This window comes from Tyto alba, unplaced genomic scaffold (assembly GCF_018691265.1).
Source record: "Tyto alba isolate M040663 unplaced genomic scaffold, T.alba_DEE_v4.0 Super-Scaffold_200000146, whole genome shotgun sequence".
NCBI lineage: Eukaryota > Metazoa > Chordata > Aves > Strigiformes > Tytonidae > Tyto > Tyto alba.
In genome coordinates this window covers 352,784-366,529 of record NW_024881288.1, presented here as the reverse complement: position 1 = coordinate 366,529, position 13,746 = coordinate 352,784, and the positions used below count along the sequence as shown (strand labels likewise).

General features: G+C 59.9%; 1 protein-coding gene across 1 annotated transcript; it reads left to right on the top strand.

Moving 5' to 3' along the window:
- Nucleotides 1-7,741: 7,741 nt before the first annotated feature.
- On the top strand, nucleotides 7,742-12,884 carry LOC122153572 (antigen WC1.1-like). The gene is given in 10 exon segments (XM_042793984.1): nucleotides 7,742-7,984; nucleotides 7,986-8,169; nucleotides 8,749-8,943; nucleotides 8,978-9,070; nucleotides 9,156-9,470; nucleotides 9,824-10,138; nucleotides 10,754-10,896; nucleotides 10,898-11,066; nucleotides 11,766-11,903; nucleotides 12,610-12,884. Coding segments are annotated over 10 exon segments (2,070 nt in total).
- The last annotated feature ends 862 nt before the right edge of the window (nucleotides 12,885-13,746 follow it).

The following is a 13,746-nucleotide window of genomic DNA, read 5'->3' as shown; positions in this document are numbered from 1 at the left end:
GCAGAGGAGCAGGGTGGCACACAGCCCTTGGCCGCCTGTCCCCAGGGCTGCGCTTTGTGGTCCAGCACTGCGAGGCCTTGGAGCTCGGCAGCTGCTGGACTCTGGCTGTTCCCGACTGCATCACCCCTGCACAGGCTGGCACTCGGAAATCCCTGGGACTGTGACAGCCCAGCAGGGACACAGCCCCATGCAGACAGCACTGATCTGCTGCCCAGCCCCTCCCGCCTGCCCACAGCAACCCACACTGCACCATGAAACAGGGGCTTGGGCAGCACTTACTGACTCTTAGCTGTGCCTGCTGTCACCTCCAGAGCCAGCGTGAGCCCAGGGCCACATGTGGGTCTCCTGCCCCTTTGCCTGACCGTTAGCTTGGGACCTGTGCACTCTGGTCAGAGCACTGTGTCCCTGGCTGAGGAGACCCGCTCCCAGCAGGCATCAGAGGGGTCTGGACAGGCACCAGCCATGGTAACAGCTGCACCGTTTCTGAGCTCTGTGACATCTCCCTGCTAACAGGGTCCTCCCAGCACCCCGGCACACCCCTGGGAGCGGGTGCCATTTATGGCTGCATCAAGGTGATGGCCCTGCCTGGTGCCAAGCTCTGTAGGGACTGAGCAGGCTGCAGCAGTCATTAACACCTGGGCCACTTCCTCTGGACCCAAAATGTGCACACCACTGCAGTGCTGGGGGGACCATGCAAGGCAGCACAGGGCACCTTGTGCAGCAGCAGCTTGTCTGAGCAGTGCCTGGTGCTGTCTGTCAGACACATACGTTTGGATCTTGTAATGGTATAGAGAAGGGGAGCAGAGGGGCTTGGATATGCTTGTGCCACCAACTCTCCACCAACAACTTCTTCTAAGATATGTAGTGTGTGACTTTGGTCACAGCTTGCATGGAGGTGGTCTGGGATGTGGGAATGGGAATGCCACAAGACTCTGGGAACTCCCAGTTGATTTATTGATTTTCTTTTTTTTTTTTCCAGAATTTGTCCGTCTGGTGGAAGGGAAGAACCGCTGCTCAGGACGTGTGGAGATCCATGATGGGAACCTGTGGAAAAGTGTCTGTGATTCCCACTTTGGTCCCAAGGCTGCTGATGTGCTCTGCAGGGAGTTGCAGTGCGGTGCAGCCCTGCCTGTCGCTGGAGGAAGTCACATTGGAGAAGGGGTGGGTCCCATGTGGGATGGAGAGCTGCGGTGTGTGGGGAATGAATCCCTCCTCGCCTCCTGCCCCAGGGGGTCCCCCCGGGACCAGCCCTGCACCCAAGCAAACAGCGCTGCTTGTGAACTGCACAGGTAAGGACTCAGGGTGGGCTGTTGAACACCGGGGCTGTGCCGGGGGCAGGGGAGGAGGGCAGGGACTGTGCTGGCCTTGGCCTGAGAACAGGAGGGGTGATGTTGTCTCCTGCAGTCTGCAGTTACGCAGGAAAAGATGCAGAAGCCAATGTCTCGCTTCTGTTCCATCCTCCTGCATTTGGTGCACGGCTGCCGAAAGGTTCAGGATGGGGACAGAGTCCCTCTGTCCCCTTAGTTACTGTAGCTGCTCCTCTGGGTGCAGTTGTGCAGGGGGAAATGCCTGCTGCCCTGCCACAAAGCCCTGGGGCCAAGGAGCAGCACAGGGATCCCTCTGGATAATGGGGCTTCTTCCCATGTGTCTATGTGACAAGGGGTAGAAAGTGAACAGGTTCACTGAGCCTGTGCTTCTCTGCGTGGCAGAAGGGCTTTTCTGCTTCCAGGGCTCCCACGTTTCTGGCCGTTGGTACCCGGGTGTGGATTTGCCATCCTTGGGCACCGTCCCTGGGGCCCTGGCTCTGCCAGCTCTGTTCCCTGTGAGCTGGTGGTGCCTTAACTGGTGGCTCTTTGTTCTGTCATCCCAGAGGCACAGCCAGCCTCCGGGGTACCCAGGAAGGGTTGTGGGCTCTTCACTCTTGTCCCGGAGTCAGGGTGATCCCCGGCCTGACCGGGGGTGGGTTGTGCTTGTGGAGACAAGGGAACTGGGGTAATCTGTTCCCAGAGGCTCGCAAAGGGGTGACCTTCCTGGAGGGATCCCAGACAAGGTCAGGTCTGGGCTGATGCCCAAGGACAAGGAGGGGGCATGGGTTGGGAGGCCTCACTGGGACCATCATGTTGCTCCACAGGGGACACGGAAAGTCCTGAGGGAGGAGGGTGAGTTGGGAGGGGCCCAGGGCAGGCTGTGGTACAAGGGAGCTGGGGGCTCTGGGGAGGAGTAGCCGTGTGAGCCTGGGGGAGCCCTGGTGGGGATAGGTCCCTTTTCAGGGTGCTGTCTGGGGAGGAGCAGGAGCCCTGGGTGGGCACAGGTAAGGGGCGAGGGTCTGTTGGCGTGGATGGAAGTGCCAAAGTGTGTGGTGCCACAAATGACCCAGCAGAGCTGGAGCTGGGCACCCCCAGCCTTGCACAGCCCATGAGGATAGAAGGGACCCCTGAACTGCCCTGGGGACAGCCTGGAGGGGAGTGGGCTCCCACCCTGGTGCCTCTGACTCCACCTGCACAGGGCTTCCCCAGACCCGCAGTGCGGGGGCTGAGCACTGTCCTGACTGGTCCTGTGTCAGTGTTTGAAGGTGCTGTGGAGGTGAGGCTGGAGGACGGCGGCAGGCGCTGTGCTGGGAGAGTGGAGGTGAAACAACAGGGCAAGTGGGGGACCGTGTGTGGTCACTACTGGAGCATGAAGGATGCAGCAGTGGTTTGTAAACAGCTGGACTGTGGGTCTGCTGTTGAAGCTCCTCAGTACGGAGAGTTTGGGCCAGGATCTGGCCCCATTTGGATGGATGATGTTGGCTGTAATGGCACCGAATCTGCCCTGTCTGACTGCACACACTGGAGGATGGGGTGAACATAACTGTGGTCATCACCTTGATGCTGGAGTGGTGTGTTCAGGTAAGATGACAACCTTATTCCATACCTCTGGGGCTCAGATTGTGGAAGGAACTGGACTGTGCCCTCAGGGAGCAACAGTCAGGCACCGGAGCATTGCCCAGTGTGGCCAGTCACACTGCTGAGCTGGAACTGTCATTACTGGTGTCCCCAGTCCCTGGGGAAAGCCAGTGGGAACCTGCCCAAGGGTGCCTTACCATGCCTGGTCCCTGAGCTGGTGCAGATGAAGCCTCCATCCCTGCCCTGCATGATCTGTTGATTGCCATCTTTCTCCTCCTGTTCACCCAGGAGCTGTCCTGGCAGTGCTGAGGGCCAGCTGCCCCCATGCCAGAGGCAAAAGTGACTCCTGTGGCCACCCACCGTCCTGTGGAAGGGTGTGAGATGGGGATCTACTTTTAGATTGTCCCCCCTCAGCAGACACAGGTCCCTTGGCTGATGTATTTGTGCCACCAGCACCCCCTGAGAGCAGCTGGGGATGTCGTAGAGTTTTTTTGCCTGTGGCCACCTTGGAGATCAGCTGGCATGTAGTCATGGTATTGCCAGATGGCTGTGGGAACTCTCAGGGGTCATTGGTTGGTCCAGAATCTGTTCGGCTGCTCTAAGGGCACAGGTCCTCCTGAGGACGTATAGTGATCCATGAGGAGGATCTTTGGACAGCGGTGTGTGACTCACACTTTGGTCCCAACAGTGCCAACGTAGTTTGCAGAGTCTGCTGTGGGTCTGCAATAGACACACCCCCCTGAGTGCTCTGATGGTGTAGGGAAGATGTGTAACTTAGCCTGGATGCTTTTTTGAAATTAACACTCCCCCACCAGCTTCCTTTTTCGTTAATGTAAAAGTCAGTCTGTAAGGAAAATCTCAGAGACCAAGGTCTACGGTTTCTGAAAGAAGCATTCCTTCACTCATGCCGGGCCAGTGAGGCTTAATTCCACCTAGCACTGACCCCCTGAACTTGTTAGTATCCTGTCAATATAGGAAAAAGTCATACATATTCATTAGCTTTATGGTGAGTATATACATAAATACAAGACTTCCCTGGTACTCCTTTTAATATTATAATGCCCTTTACACATGCGTGGTTGTGCATCCTGGTGGTCATTTCAGTATGTCAGTGGCCGTTACTTCCACCTTGCTCATCTTCTTTACCTTCTCCTTTTCTTAAAATTTTCTATCTTGATACTCATCGTTGTTTTCATTAAGTTCACACATGACAAAATCAGTCCATTCTGGTCTTTCTGCAACTCTTCTTGTTATTATCTTTGGGCATTCAGCACGTATACTGCTTAATCTAAGCTGACCTTAGATGGTCAGTAGCTACAGTGCAAAGCTATCCAATTAAGCAACCACTATCTTCAAAGGTTATGCAATAAAGCAACTACTACCTTCATAGGCCTATTGTTAACAATAACAGCTTGTTTCAAGGACCTACCTTCTACGCAATCTGTCCTTTCAAGCAAATATTACAAGGAAACTTAAAGCTATCACTGGGATATGCAATGGGTGATGTGGTCACAGATTGCTTAGAGGTTGTGTGGGACGTGGGCATGGGAATGCCACAAGGCTCTGGGAACTCCCAGTTGATTAGATTTTTTTCTAGAATTTTTCCGGCTACTGGAAGGGAAGAGCCGCTGCTCAGGACGCGTGGAGATCCGTGATGGGGACGTGTGGAAAAGTGTCTGTGATTCCCACTTTGGTCCCAAGGCTGCTGACGTGCTCTGCAGGGAGTTGCAGTGCGGTGCAGCCCTGCCTGTCGCTGGAGGAAGTCACGTTGGAGAAGGGGTGGGTCCCATGTGGGATGGAGAGCTGCGGTGTGTGGGGAATGAATCCCTCCTCGCCTCCTGCCCCAGGGGGTCCCCCCGGGACCAGCCCTGCACCCACGCAAACAGCGCTGCTGTGAACTGCACAGGTAAGGACTCAGGGTGGGCTGTTGAACACCGGGGCTGTGCCGGGGGCAGAGGAGGAGGGCAGGGACTGTGCTGGCCTTGGCCTGAGAACAGGAGGGGTGATGTTGTCTCCTGCAGTCTGCAGTTATGCAGGAAAAGATGCAGAAGCCAATGTCTCGCATCTGTTCTGTCCTCCTGCATTTGGTGCACGGCTGCCGAAAGGTTCTGGATGGGGACAGAGTCCCTCTGTCCCCCTAGTTACTGTAGCTGCTCCTCTGGGTGCAGTTGTGCAGGGGGAAATGCCTGCTGCCCTGCCACAAAGCCCTGGGGCCAAGGAGCAGCACAGGGATCCCTCTGGATACGGGGCTTCTTCCCATGTGTCGATGTGACAAGGGGTAGAAAGTGAACAGGTTCACTGAGCCTGTGCTTCTCTGCGTGGCAGAAGGGCTTTTCTGCTTCCAGGGCTCCCACGTTTCTGGCCGTTGGTACCCGGGTGTGGATTTGCCATCCTTGGGCACCTTCCCTGGGGCCCTGGCTCTGCCAGCTCTGTTCCCTGTGAGCTGGTGGTGCCTTAACTGGTGGCTCTTTGTTCTGTCATCCCAGAGGCACAGCCAGCCTCCGGGGTACCCAGGAAGGGGTGTGGGCTCTTCACTCTTGTCCCGGAGTCAGGGTGATCCCCGGCCTCAGCAGGGGTGGGATGTGCTTGTGGAGACAAAGGAACTGGGGTATCTGTTCCCAGAGGCTCGCAAAGGGGTGAGCTTCCTGCGGGGATCCCTGACAAGGTCAGGTCTGGGCTGATGCCCAAGGACAAGGAGGGAGCATGGGTTGGGAGGCCTCACTGGGACCATCATGTTGCTCCACAGGGGACACGTAAAGTCCTGAGGGAAGACGGTGAGTTGGGAGGGGCCCAGGGCAGGCTGTGGTTAGGGGAGCTGGGGGCTCTGGGGAGGAATAGCCGTGTGAGCCTGGGGGAGCCCTGGTGGGGACAGTTCCCTTTTCAGGGTGCTGTCTGGGGAGGAGCAGGAGCCCTGGGTGGGCACAGGTCAGGGGCAAGGGGCTGTTGGAGTGGATGGAAGTGTCAGAGTGTGTGATGCCACAAATGACCCAGCAGGGCTGGAGCTGGGCACCCCCAGTCTTGCACAGCCCATGAGGAGAGAAGGGACCCCTGAACTGCCCTGGGGACAGCCTGGAGGGGAGTGGGCTCCCACCCTGGTGCCTCTGACTCCACCTGCACAGGGCTTCCCCAGACCCGCAGTGCTGGGGCTGAGCGCTGTCCTGACTGGTCCTGTGTCAGTGTTTGAAGGTGCTGTGGAGGTGAGGCTGGAGGACGGCGGCAGGCGCTGTGCTGGGAGAGTGGAGGTGAAACAACAGGGCAAGTGGGGGACCGTGTGTGGTCACTACTGGAGCATGAAGGAATGCAGCAGTGGTTTGTAAACAGCTGGACTGTGGGTCTGCTGTTGAAGCTCCTCAGTACGGAGAGTTTGGGCCAGGATCTGGCCCCATTTGGATGGATGATGTTGGCTGTAATGGCACCGAATCTGCCCTGTCTGACTGCACACACGGAGGATGGGGTGAACATGACTGTGGTCATTTTGATGATGCTGGAGTGGTGTGTTCAGGTAAGATGACAACCTATTCCATACCTCTGGGGCTCAGATTGTGGAAGGAACCTGGCTGTGCCCTCAGGGAGCAACAGTCAGGCATCGGAGCATTGCCCAGTGTGGCCAGTCACACTGCTGAGCTGGAACTGTCATTACTGGTGACCCCAGTGCCTGGGGAAAGCCAGTGAGAACCTGCCCAAGGGTGCCTTACCGTGCCTGGTCCCTGAGCTGGAGCAGATGAAGCCTCCATCCCTGCCCTGCATGGTCTGTTGATTGCCATCTTTCTCCTCCTGTTCACCCAGGAGCTGCCTGGCAGTGCTGAGGGCCAGCTGCCCCCATGCCAGAGGCACCAGAAGTGACTCCTGTGGCCACCCACCGTCCTGTGGAAGGGCGTGAGATGGGGAGCTACTTTGCAGTTGTCCCCCTTAGCAGACACAGGACCATTGGCTGATGTGTTTGTGCCACCAGCACCCCCTGAGAGCAGCTGGGGATGTCGTAGAGTTTTTTTGCCTGTGGCCACCTTGGAGATCAGCTGGCATGTAGTCATGGTATTGCCAGATGGCTGTGGGAACTCTCAGGGGTCATTGGTTGGTCCAGAATCTGTTCGGCTGCTCTAAGGGCACAGGTCCTCCTGAGGACGTATAGTGATCCATGAGGAGGATCTTTGGACAGCGGTGTGTGACTCACACTTTGGTCCCAACAGTGCCAACGTGGTTTGCAGAGTCTGCTGTGGGTCTGCAATAGACACACCCCCCTGAGTGCTCTGATGGTGTAGAGAAAGTGTGTAACTTAGACATGGATGCCTTTGTGACACCATCACTCCTTAAATAGCTTCTTCTGAGATGTGCAGTGAGCGATTTTGGTCACAGTTTGCGTGGAGATGGTCTGGGATGTGGGCATGGGAATGCCACCAAGATCTGGGAACTCCCAGTTGATTTATTTCCAGGATTTTTCCGTCTGGTGGAAGGGAAGAACCGCTGCTCAGGACGTGTGGAGATCCGTGACGGGGACCTGTGGAAAAGTGTCTGTGATTCCCACTTTGGTCCCAAGGCTGCTGACGTGCTCTGCAGGGAGTTGCAGTGCGGCGCAGCCCTGCCTGTCGCTGGAGGAAGTCACGTTGGAGAAGGGGTGGGTCCCATGTGGGATGGAGAGCTGCGGTGTGTGGGGAATGAATCCCTCCTCACCTCCTGCCCCAGGGGGTCCCCTCGGGACCAGCCCTGCACCCACGCAAACAGCGCTGTTGTGAACTGCACAGGTAAGGACTCAGGGTGGGCTGTTGAACACCGGGGCTGTGGTAGGGGTTGGGGAACAGAGCAGGGACCGTGCTGGGCCGGGTGTGAGGACAGGAGGGGTTGATGGGTTTGTTTGCAGCATGACAATACTGCAGAAGGAGAACAAGGCACTGTTGTCCCTCTGGCCTCTCCACCAGCTACTGAGGGTACAGGAGCACGAATCCACTCTCTTTTCTCCACATCTGTCCCCAGAGTACACAGGGATCAGACTGGTGAACGGCAGCACAGTGTGTGCGGGGAGGGTGGAGGTCCAGGTGCTGGGGACCTGGGGGACCCTCTGTGCCTCCCGCTGGGATCTCTCGGATGCCCACGTTCTCTGTCAGTCAACTCAACTGCGGGTTTGCTGAGTCCATTCCTGGAGGAGAACATTTTGGGAGAGAGACTGGCCCTGTCTGGAGAGACTCATTCCACTGTGACGGGACTGAAGCCCTCCTGCAACAGTGCCCAGTGACCACCCTGGGGGCCTCGCCGTGCTCCCAAGGGAACGCTGCTGCTGTCATTTGCTCAGGTTAGTGCTGGAAAAATGCTGCATGAACTCCATTTGTCACTTGTGTGCAACATAGCCACTAAAAGTAGGGGTTCCATGGCCGTATCAGGCTGAATTTCTCCTTGGGGAAACCCTGGCTTCCCCAGGAACCGTCTGGAGGGCTTTCCCTGCTCAGACTGACCGCTCGACTTTGGAAGAGCTGAGGACTGAACGGAGGCAGGCATCTGCCCCCAGGGCAGTGGCTTAGGCCCCAGCACCACCTCCAGGCCCGGGCTCCTCTGTCCTCGTACTGTGCAGCGAGCCCAGGACAGGGCTGCAGGGCTCTGCTCCATCCCTCTGGCTGCAGCCGACCGCATCCCGTCCCCACAGAGAGCCCTGCAGAGCCTCATCCCCCCACCCAGGCAGGAGCTGGTGCCCCCAGCAGCAGCTGACCTGGCTGTGAGCTGCAGGGAGGGCCCAGGCTTTGCCCTTGCTTCTCGTCAGCACAAGGCTCCACCTTGTCCCGTTTGGTTGAAAATCCCCCCTCGCCCTGCTCCCTGCAGGGTGCCATGCTCCCGGTGCCGCCGATGGCCGTGGCATCTCTGCTCTCCCCAGGCCCAGCCGGCTTTGGATCCCTGCGGCTGGTGGGCGGAGGGAGCCGGTGCGACGGACGAGTGGAGATCTTCCAGGATGGGGCGTGGGGCAGAGTCCTGGATGAGCAGTGGGACGTGCAGGAGGCCAGCGTGGTGTGCCGGCAGCTGCGGTGCGGAGAGGCAGGGACAGCCTACAACCCCCCAAAGCCTGAGCGAGGGACGGGCCCCGTGGGGCTGCGAGGGGTCCGGTGCTGCAGGGCACGAGGCCAAGCTGACCCTCTGCAACACCTCCCTGCCCGGCACTGCGCTGGCAGCAGGGCTTGCGGAGGACGTGGGAGTCATTTGCTGGGGTGAGTGGCACTGCCCAGGCGCCCAGGTGATGGTCTGCGCAGGCGGGCAGGCCCTGACAGCGACTGGGGTTTCCACCCGCTGCAGGGAGCCGGCGGGTCCGGCTGGTGAACGGGGCCGGGCGCTGCGCGGGGAGAGTGGAGATCTACTCCCAGGGCATCTGGGGGACTGTCTGCGACGACGGCTGGGACCTGTCTGATGCCGCCGTCGTTTGCCACCAGCTGGGCTGCGGAGAGGCAGTGGAGGCAGCCGGCTCCGCTCGCTTCGGGGAAGGCTCCGGGCAGATCTGGCTGGATGGTGTGAACTGCTCCGGGGCCGAAGCTGCTCTCTGGGACTGCCCGGCTGGGCCCTGGGGGCAGCACGACTGCGGGCACAAAGAGGATGCGGGAGTCATCTGCTCAGGTCTGTGCCACCTCAGGAGCTGTGGTGGGAGCCTGGTCCCGGGGAGGGCAGGACGCGGGGAGAGCCGGCCATGGCCAAGGCTGCCCCTGGCTGCCTCTGAGCTCCTGCCCAAGGCCCACCCATGCACGGACACCCTCAGTCCCACGGGGGGTCCCTGGGGAGCTCAGCTGTCCCCAAGGGTTCGCGGGAAGGGCAGGGTTGGCTGTAAATCCGGGACTTCTCTCTGCCCCTGGGTGCAAGGGGGATGTGGTGGCCTTGCCCCTGCCGGCTGAGGGCCTGGGGGGGTGCAGAGGTGTCCTGGCTCCCACAGCCCCAGATCAGCCTGTTCCCGCTTTGGGGCCTTTTCTTCCCAGAGTTCGTGGCCCTGAGGCTGGAGAACAGCGACGGCTGCTCCGGGCGCCTGCAGGTTTTCTACAACGGGACATGGGGGAGCATTTGCTCTAACTCCATCACTGACAACACGGTGACACTGGCGTGCAAGGAGCTGGGCTGCGGGGATGGAGGATCCCTGGAAACACGCCTGCCCTCTGGCAGGGTGTCTGGCCCTGCCTGGCTGGATCGCGTGCAGTGTGGGGAGACAAACAGCTCTTTCTGGCAGTGTCCCTCCACGCCCTGGAATCCACAGTCATGTGAATACCTGGAAGAGGAGATCCACATCACCTGCAATGGTAACTCTGAGGCACCCATGCACCAGTGTCACCCCAGATCCTGCTCCCCACGGGGCATGGCCAAACACAGAGAAAGAGCTTGGAGAGGCTTTTACTTTCCATGCCAGACCCTTCCGCTGCCAGTGGCACAAACGTGACCGCGGCCACACACATCCAGCAGCAGTTGCCACCCAGGTTGCCACCAGTGCCTGGGGAAGCAGAGGCATCTCCAGGTGAGGTCTCAGAAGAGACCCGACAGGCTTCAGAAGAGCCTCCCCTCCATAGACAAGCTACTGCTGCTCTGTGAGCCAGGGACCTTCTGGGGCTGAGCAATCAGGGTCCCCCCACAGTCCTGCACGTGTCCCATGGATGACTGGGGTTCAGTTGCTGCCGTGCCCCAGATGGTGCAGGGACGCCCGAGCAGAGCTCAGCCCCGCTCTCTTCTGCATGATCCCCCAAACCAGCCCCTTCACCACAGTGTTTCCTTCTTCAGGGGGACAGACAGAAATGCCTCCAACCTCGCTGGCGCCGTGCCCCAACTCCACGAGCTGCACAGGTAGGGAGCTCCCCTCTGTGTCTGGCAGGGCTCTGCCTGCTCTCCCGGTGCCATGGGAGGTCTTACTCTTCTCCAGCCAGGGAGAAGATTCGTGCCGTGGGGAGGCAAGGACGGGTGCTCGGGCAGAGTGGAGGTCTGGCACCGTGGCTCCTGGGGGACGGTGTGCGACGACTCGTGGGACATGCAGGATGCCGAGGTGGCGTGCAGGCAGCTGGGCTGTGGTCCCTGTGGTGTCTGCCCTGCATGAGGCTGCATTTGGGATGGGGACGGGCCCCATCTGGCTGGAGCAGGTGGAGTGCCGGGGGACGGAGCCATCCCTACAGGACTGCTGGGCCCGGCCCGGGGACAGCGGGGCTTGCCGGCACAAGGAAGATGCTGCCGTGCGCTGCTCAGGTGAGTGGCAGGGCTGGGAGCCCTTGCTCGGGTATTGGCAGGGAACTAGGGAAGGCCTTTTGTCCACACAGTCCTGGCATGGACCCCGACCTCCCGAGAGAAAGAACGTTCCTGTGGAGTGCAGGAGCCCGGTGCCAGGCAGGGAGCAGCCTCGGTGTAACTGGCCGTGCTCTGGCCACTGCCCGTGGGGCCCTGCAGCGCCAGGGCTATCCCCTGGGCTGCCTCTGCCATCCTGTCTGCCTCCCAGAGCAGAGGTGCTGGGCTCTGCCCCGGCCTCCCTTTCTGGCACTACAGGAGGGGCAATTTGGGTTGGATGTGTCAGGGACATCTAGACACACACACACACACACACACACACACACACACACACACGGTGTGTTGGGGAGGAGGTTTCCTGATACCCACACACCCAGTGTCTAAGCCCAGCTCTCCTTTTCCTCCTCTGCAGCTACACCCTAGGACGACAACACCCCCACCCCGAGCAGGTAACTTGTCCTCCCCCCAGGCTGGATACCCCCGGGGCCAGGCTGTGACCCACAGCTGGATGGAAGGGGCTCCTAGCTGGGGTGTGAAACTGCCTGGAGGAGATACTGGAGTGGTGGCAGGGGGCTGGGGAGAGCTGTAATTTACCCAGGAGGGTGGAAGCTTCCCTGTCACTCACCCCTGGGTGCTGCCCCTTCGAAGTTGTCTCCCATGCAGATCCCACCCGAGGCCATCAGAGCAGCAGCGGGAGAGTCTCAGTGCCCGTCATCATGTGCATCATCCTGGGGACCCTTGTCTGCCTGCTCCTGGCCCTCCTGGCTGGACAAGTGCTGAGCGCCAGGGCTGGACGCAGAGGTGGGTCCTTGCCCAGAGGTGCTGGGGGGAGATACCTCCTGGCAGGGCTGTGGGGTGCTGCAGGGGGTGTCAGCAAGGGGCACAGGCAGAGCGGGAGGGTGAGACTGTGTGCTGCTACCTGCCTCATGTGCTTCCCCGTTCAGTGCCTGGCTGTGGGGCACCAGAAGCAAGGGGTGGAGAGAGCCCTGAGGTGGGGGCAGTTAGCCATGGGGTGAGGAGAGAAATGGCAGAGAGGGGATGGCCAAGGCTGGCAGTGCTCTCGGTAGTGCTGGAGGGGGCTCTGGGGCAAGAGAGGTGCTAGGAGGAGTGTGGGGCAGCAGGGTCCATCACCGTGGTGTCAGGCCCCCAGGCTGTCCCCCTGCCCAGCCCTGCCCACCCCCTGGTGGGACAGGGGCAGGTAGGGGCAAGCTCCAGGTGACGAGGAAATGTGGGAACATATCCAGGGTGAGACAAGGGGGACATTGTGCACAGGCCAGAGGGGCATGAGCGCTGTCTCCAAAGGGATGATGTGAGGGTGATGCTGCCCCAGATAATCTTCACACCAATGCTGCCCTCACTGGGGATGTGGCAGCTGTGCCTGGACAGTGCAGTGGGGCTGTGCTGTTGGACCAGTCCTGAGGTGGCACATGGAACCGTTTTGGGGGAGCACAGTGGGGTCCCTTTGCCCCTCTGCCTGTCCCTGTGCCAGCCCTGTCTCTGTCCACAGGCTCCAGCAGAGCCCAGGAGCCCTTCCCCGAGGCTGTGTACGAGGAGATCGGGTACAGCCCAGCGTGGGAGAAACGGGCCAAGTTTGATCGCTCAGGTGGGTGTGGGTCTTCCCTGGAGGCACATCCGCAGGACCCTTTCCTCTGGCCCCAACCGAGAGCTGACCCCCTGAAGACCCCCAGCCTGTGGTCCCTGTGGCGCTGGGGCTGTGGGAGCTGTGGGGAGAGCATCCAGGTCCTGATCCCAGGAGAGAAGCTTTCTCCCAGTCAGCTTTGACTGTCCCAGCTGGACAGCCCCTCTCTTCCTGCCCCTGCACCCCATGAGACACCCGAGGAGCGAGGGAAGGGACTGTCCTGGGCCAGCTCTGGAAGCTCCTTTGAGACAGGGTTTGTCCCGGGGGAGCAGGGTGAATTCCCAGACCTCCTCCCCACATAGCCCCAGCTCTGTGGGTCCCCCTTCCCCAGCAGCGCTGACCGTGAACCACGTCAGTGGGGCTTGCTCCATAACACCCGCTGTGCATCTCTCCAGGCTCCTATTCAGAGGAGTCCCTGACCCAGCTGCAGCCCCACCCTGGGGTCAGTGAGGAGGAGAAAGGTCTGGGATCAGCACCAGGTAACGGAGGCAGGAAGGGGTTGATCTCCCTGCAGACATGGGGTGGACAGAGGTGTCCCTGAGTGTCACCATCGGAGAAGGGGAAGACATGGGCATCTCTTGTGGTTCTGCCAAGCCCAGTGTCTGCGCTCTGTGTCCCTGCACATCCTCCCATCCTCTGCTCTGCAGGACGGATCTTCTCACTGTCACCAACTCCCCTCTCCTTTCAGACGTCCTTGTCCTGCCCGGAGGTGACCCAGCAGATGGCTACGATGATGCCAGGGAGGTTCCTGATGCGGGGGAGGATGCTGTGCCTGGGCAGGGAGAGTGGGAAATGCCCAGGATGCCAGAGGAGGGAGCAGGGCCCAGGGCTGCACCTGGAGGTGAGAGGGAAAGAGAGCGCTGCCTGTTCCTAGGGTGCCATCCCTGGTGCCCCTCAAGTCACTACCCTACTGACACCCAAACCTGCAGGGAAGAGGAAACCTGGCATGGGAGTTTTCTTTGAAAGGCCCGGGGGTGGGAGAAGGAGCTGAATGTGGTGAGGACC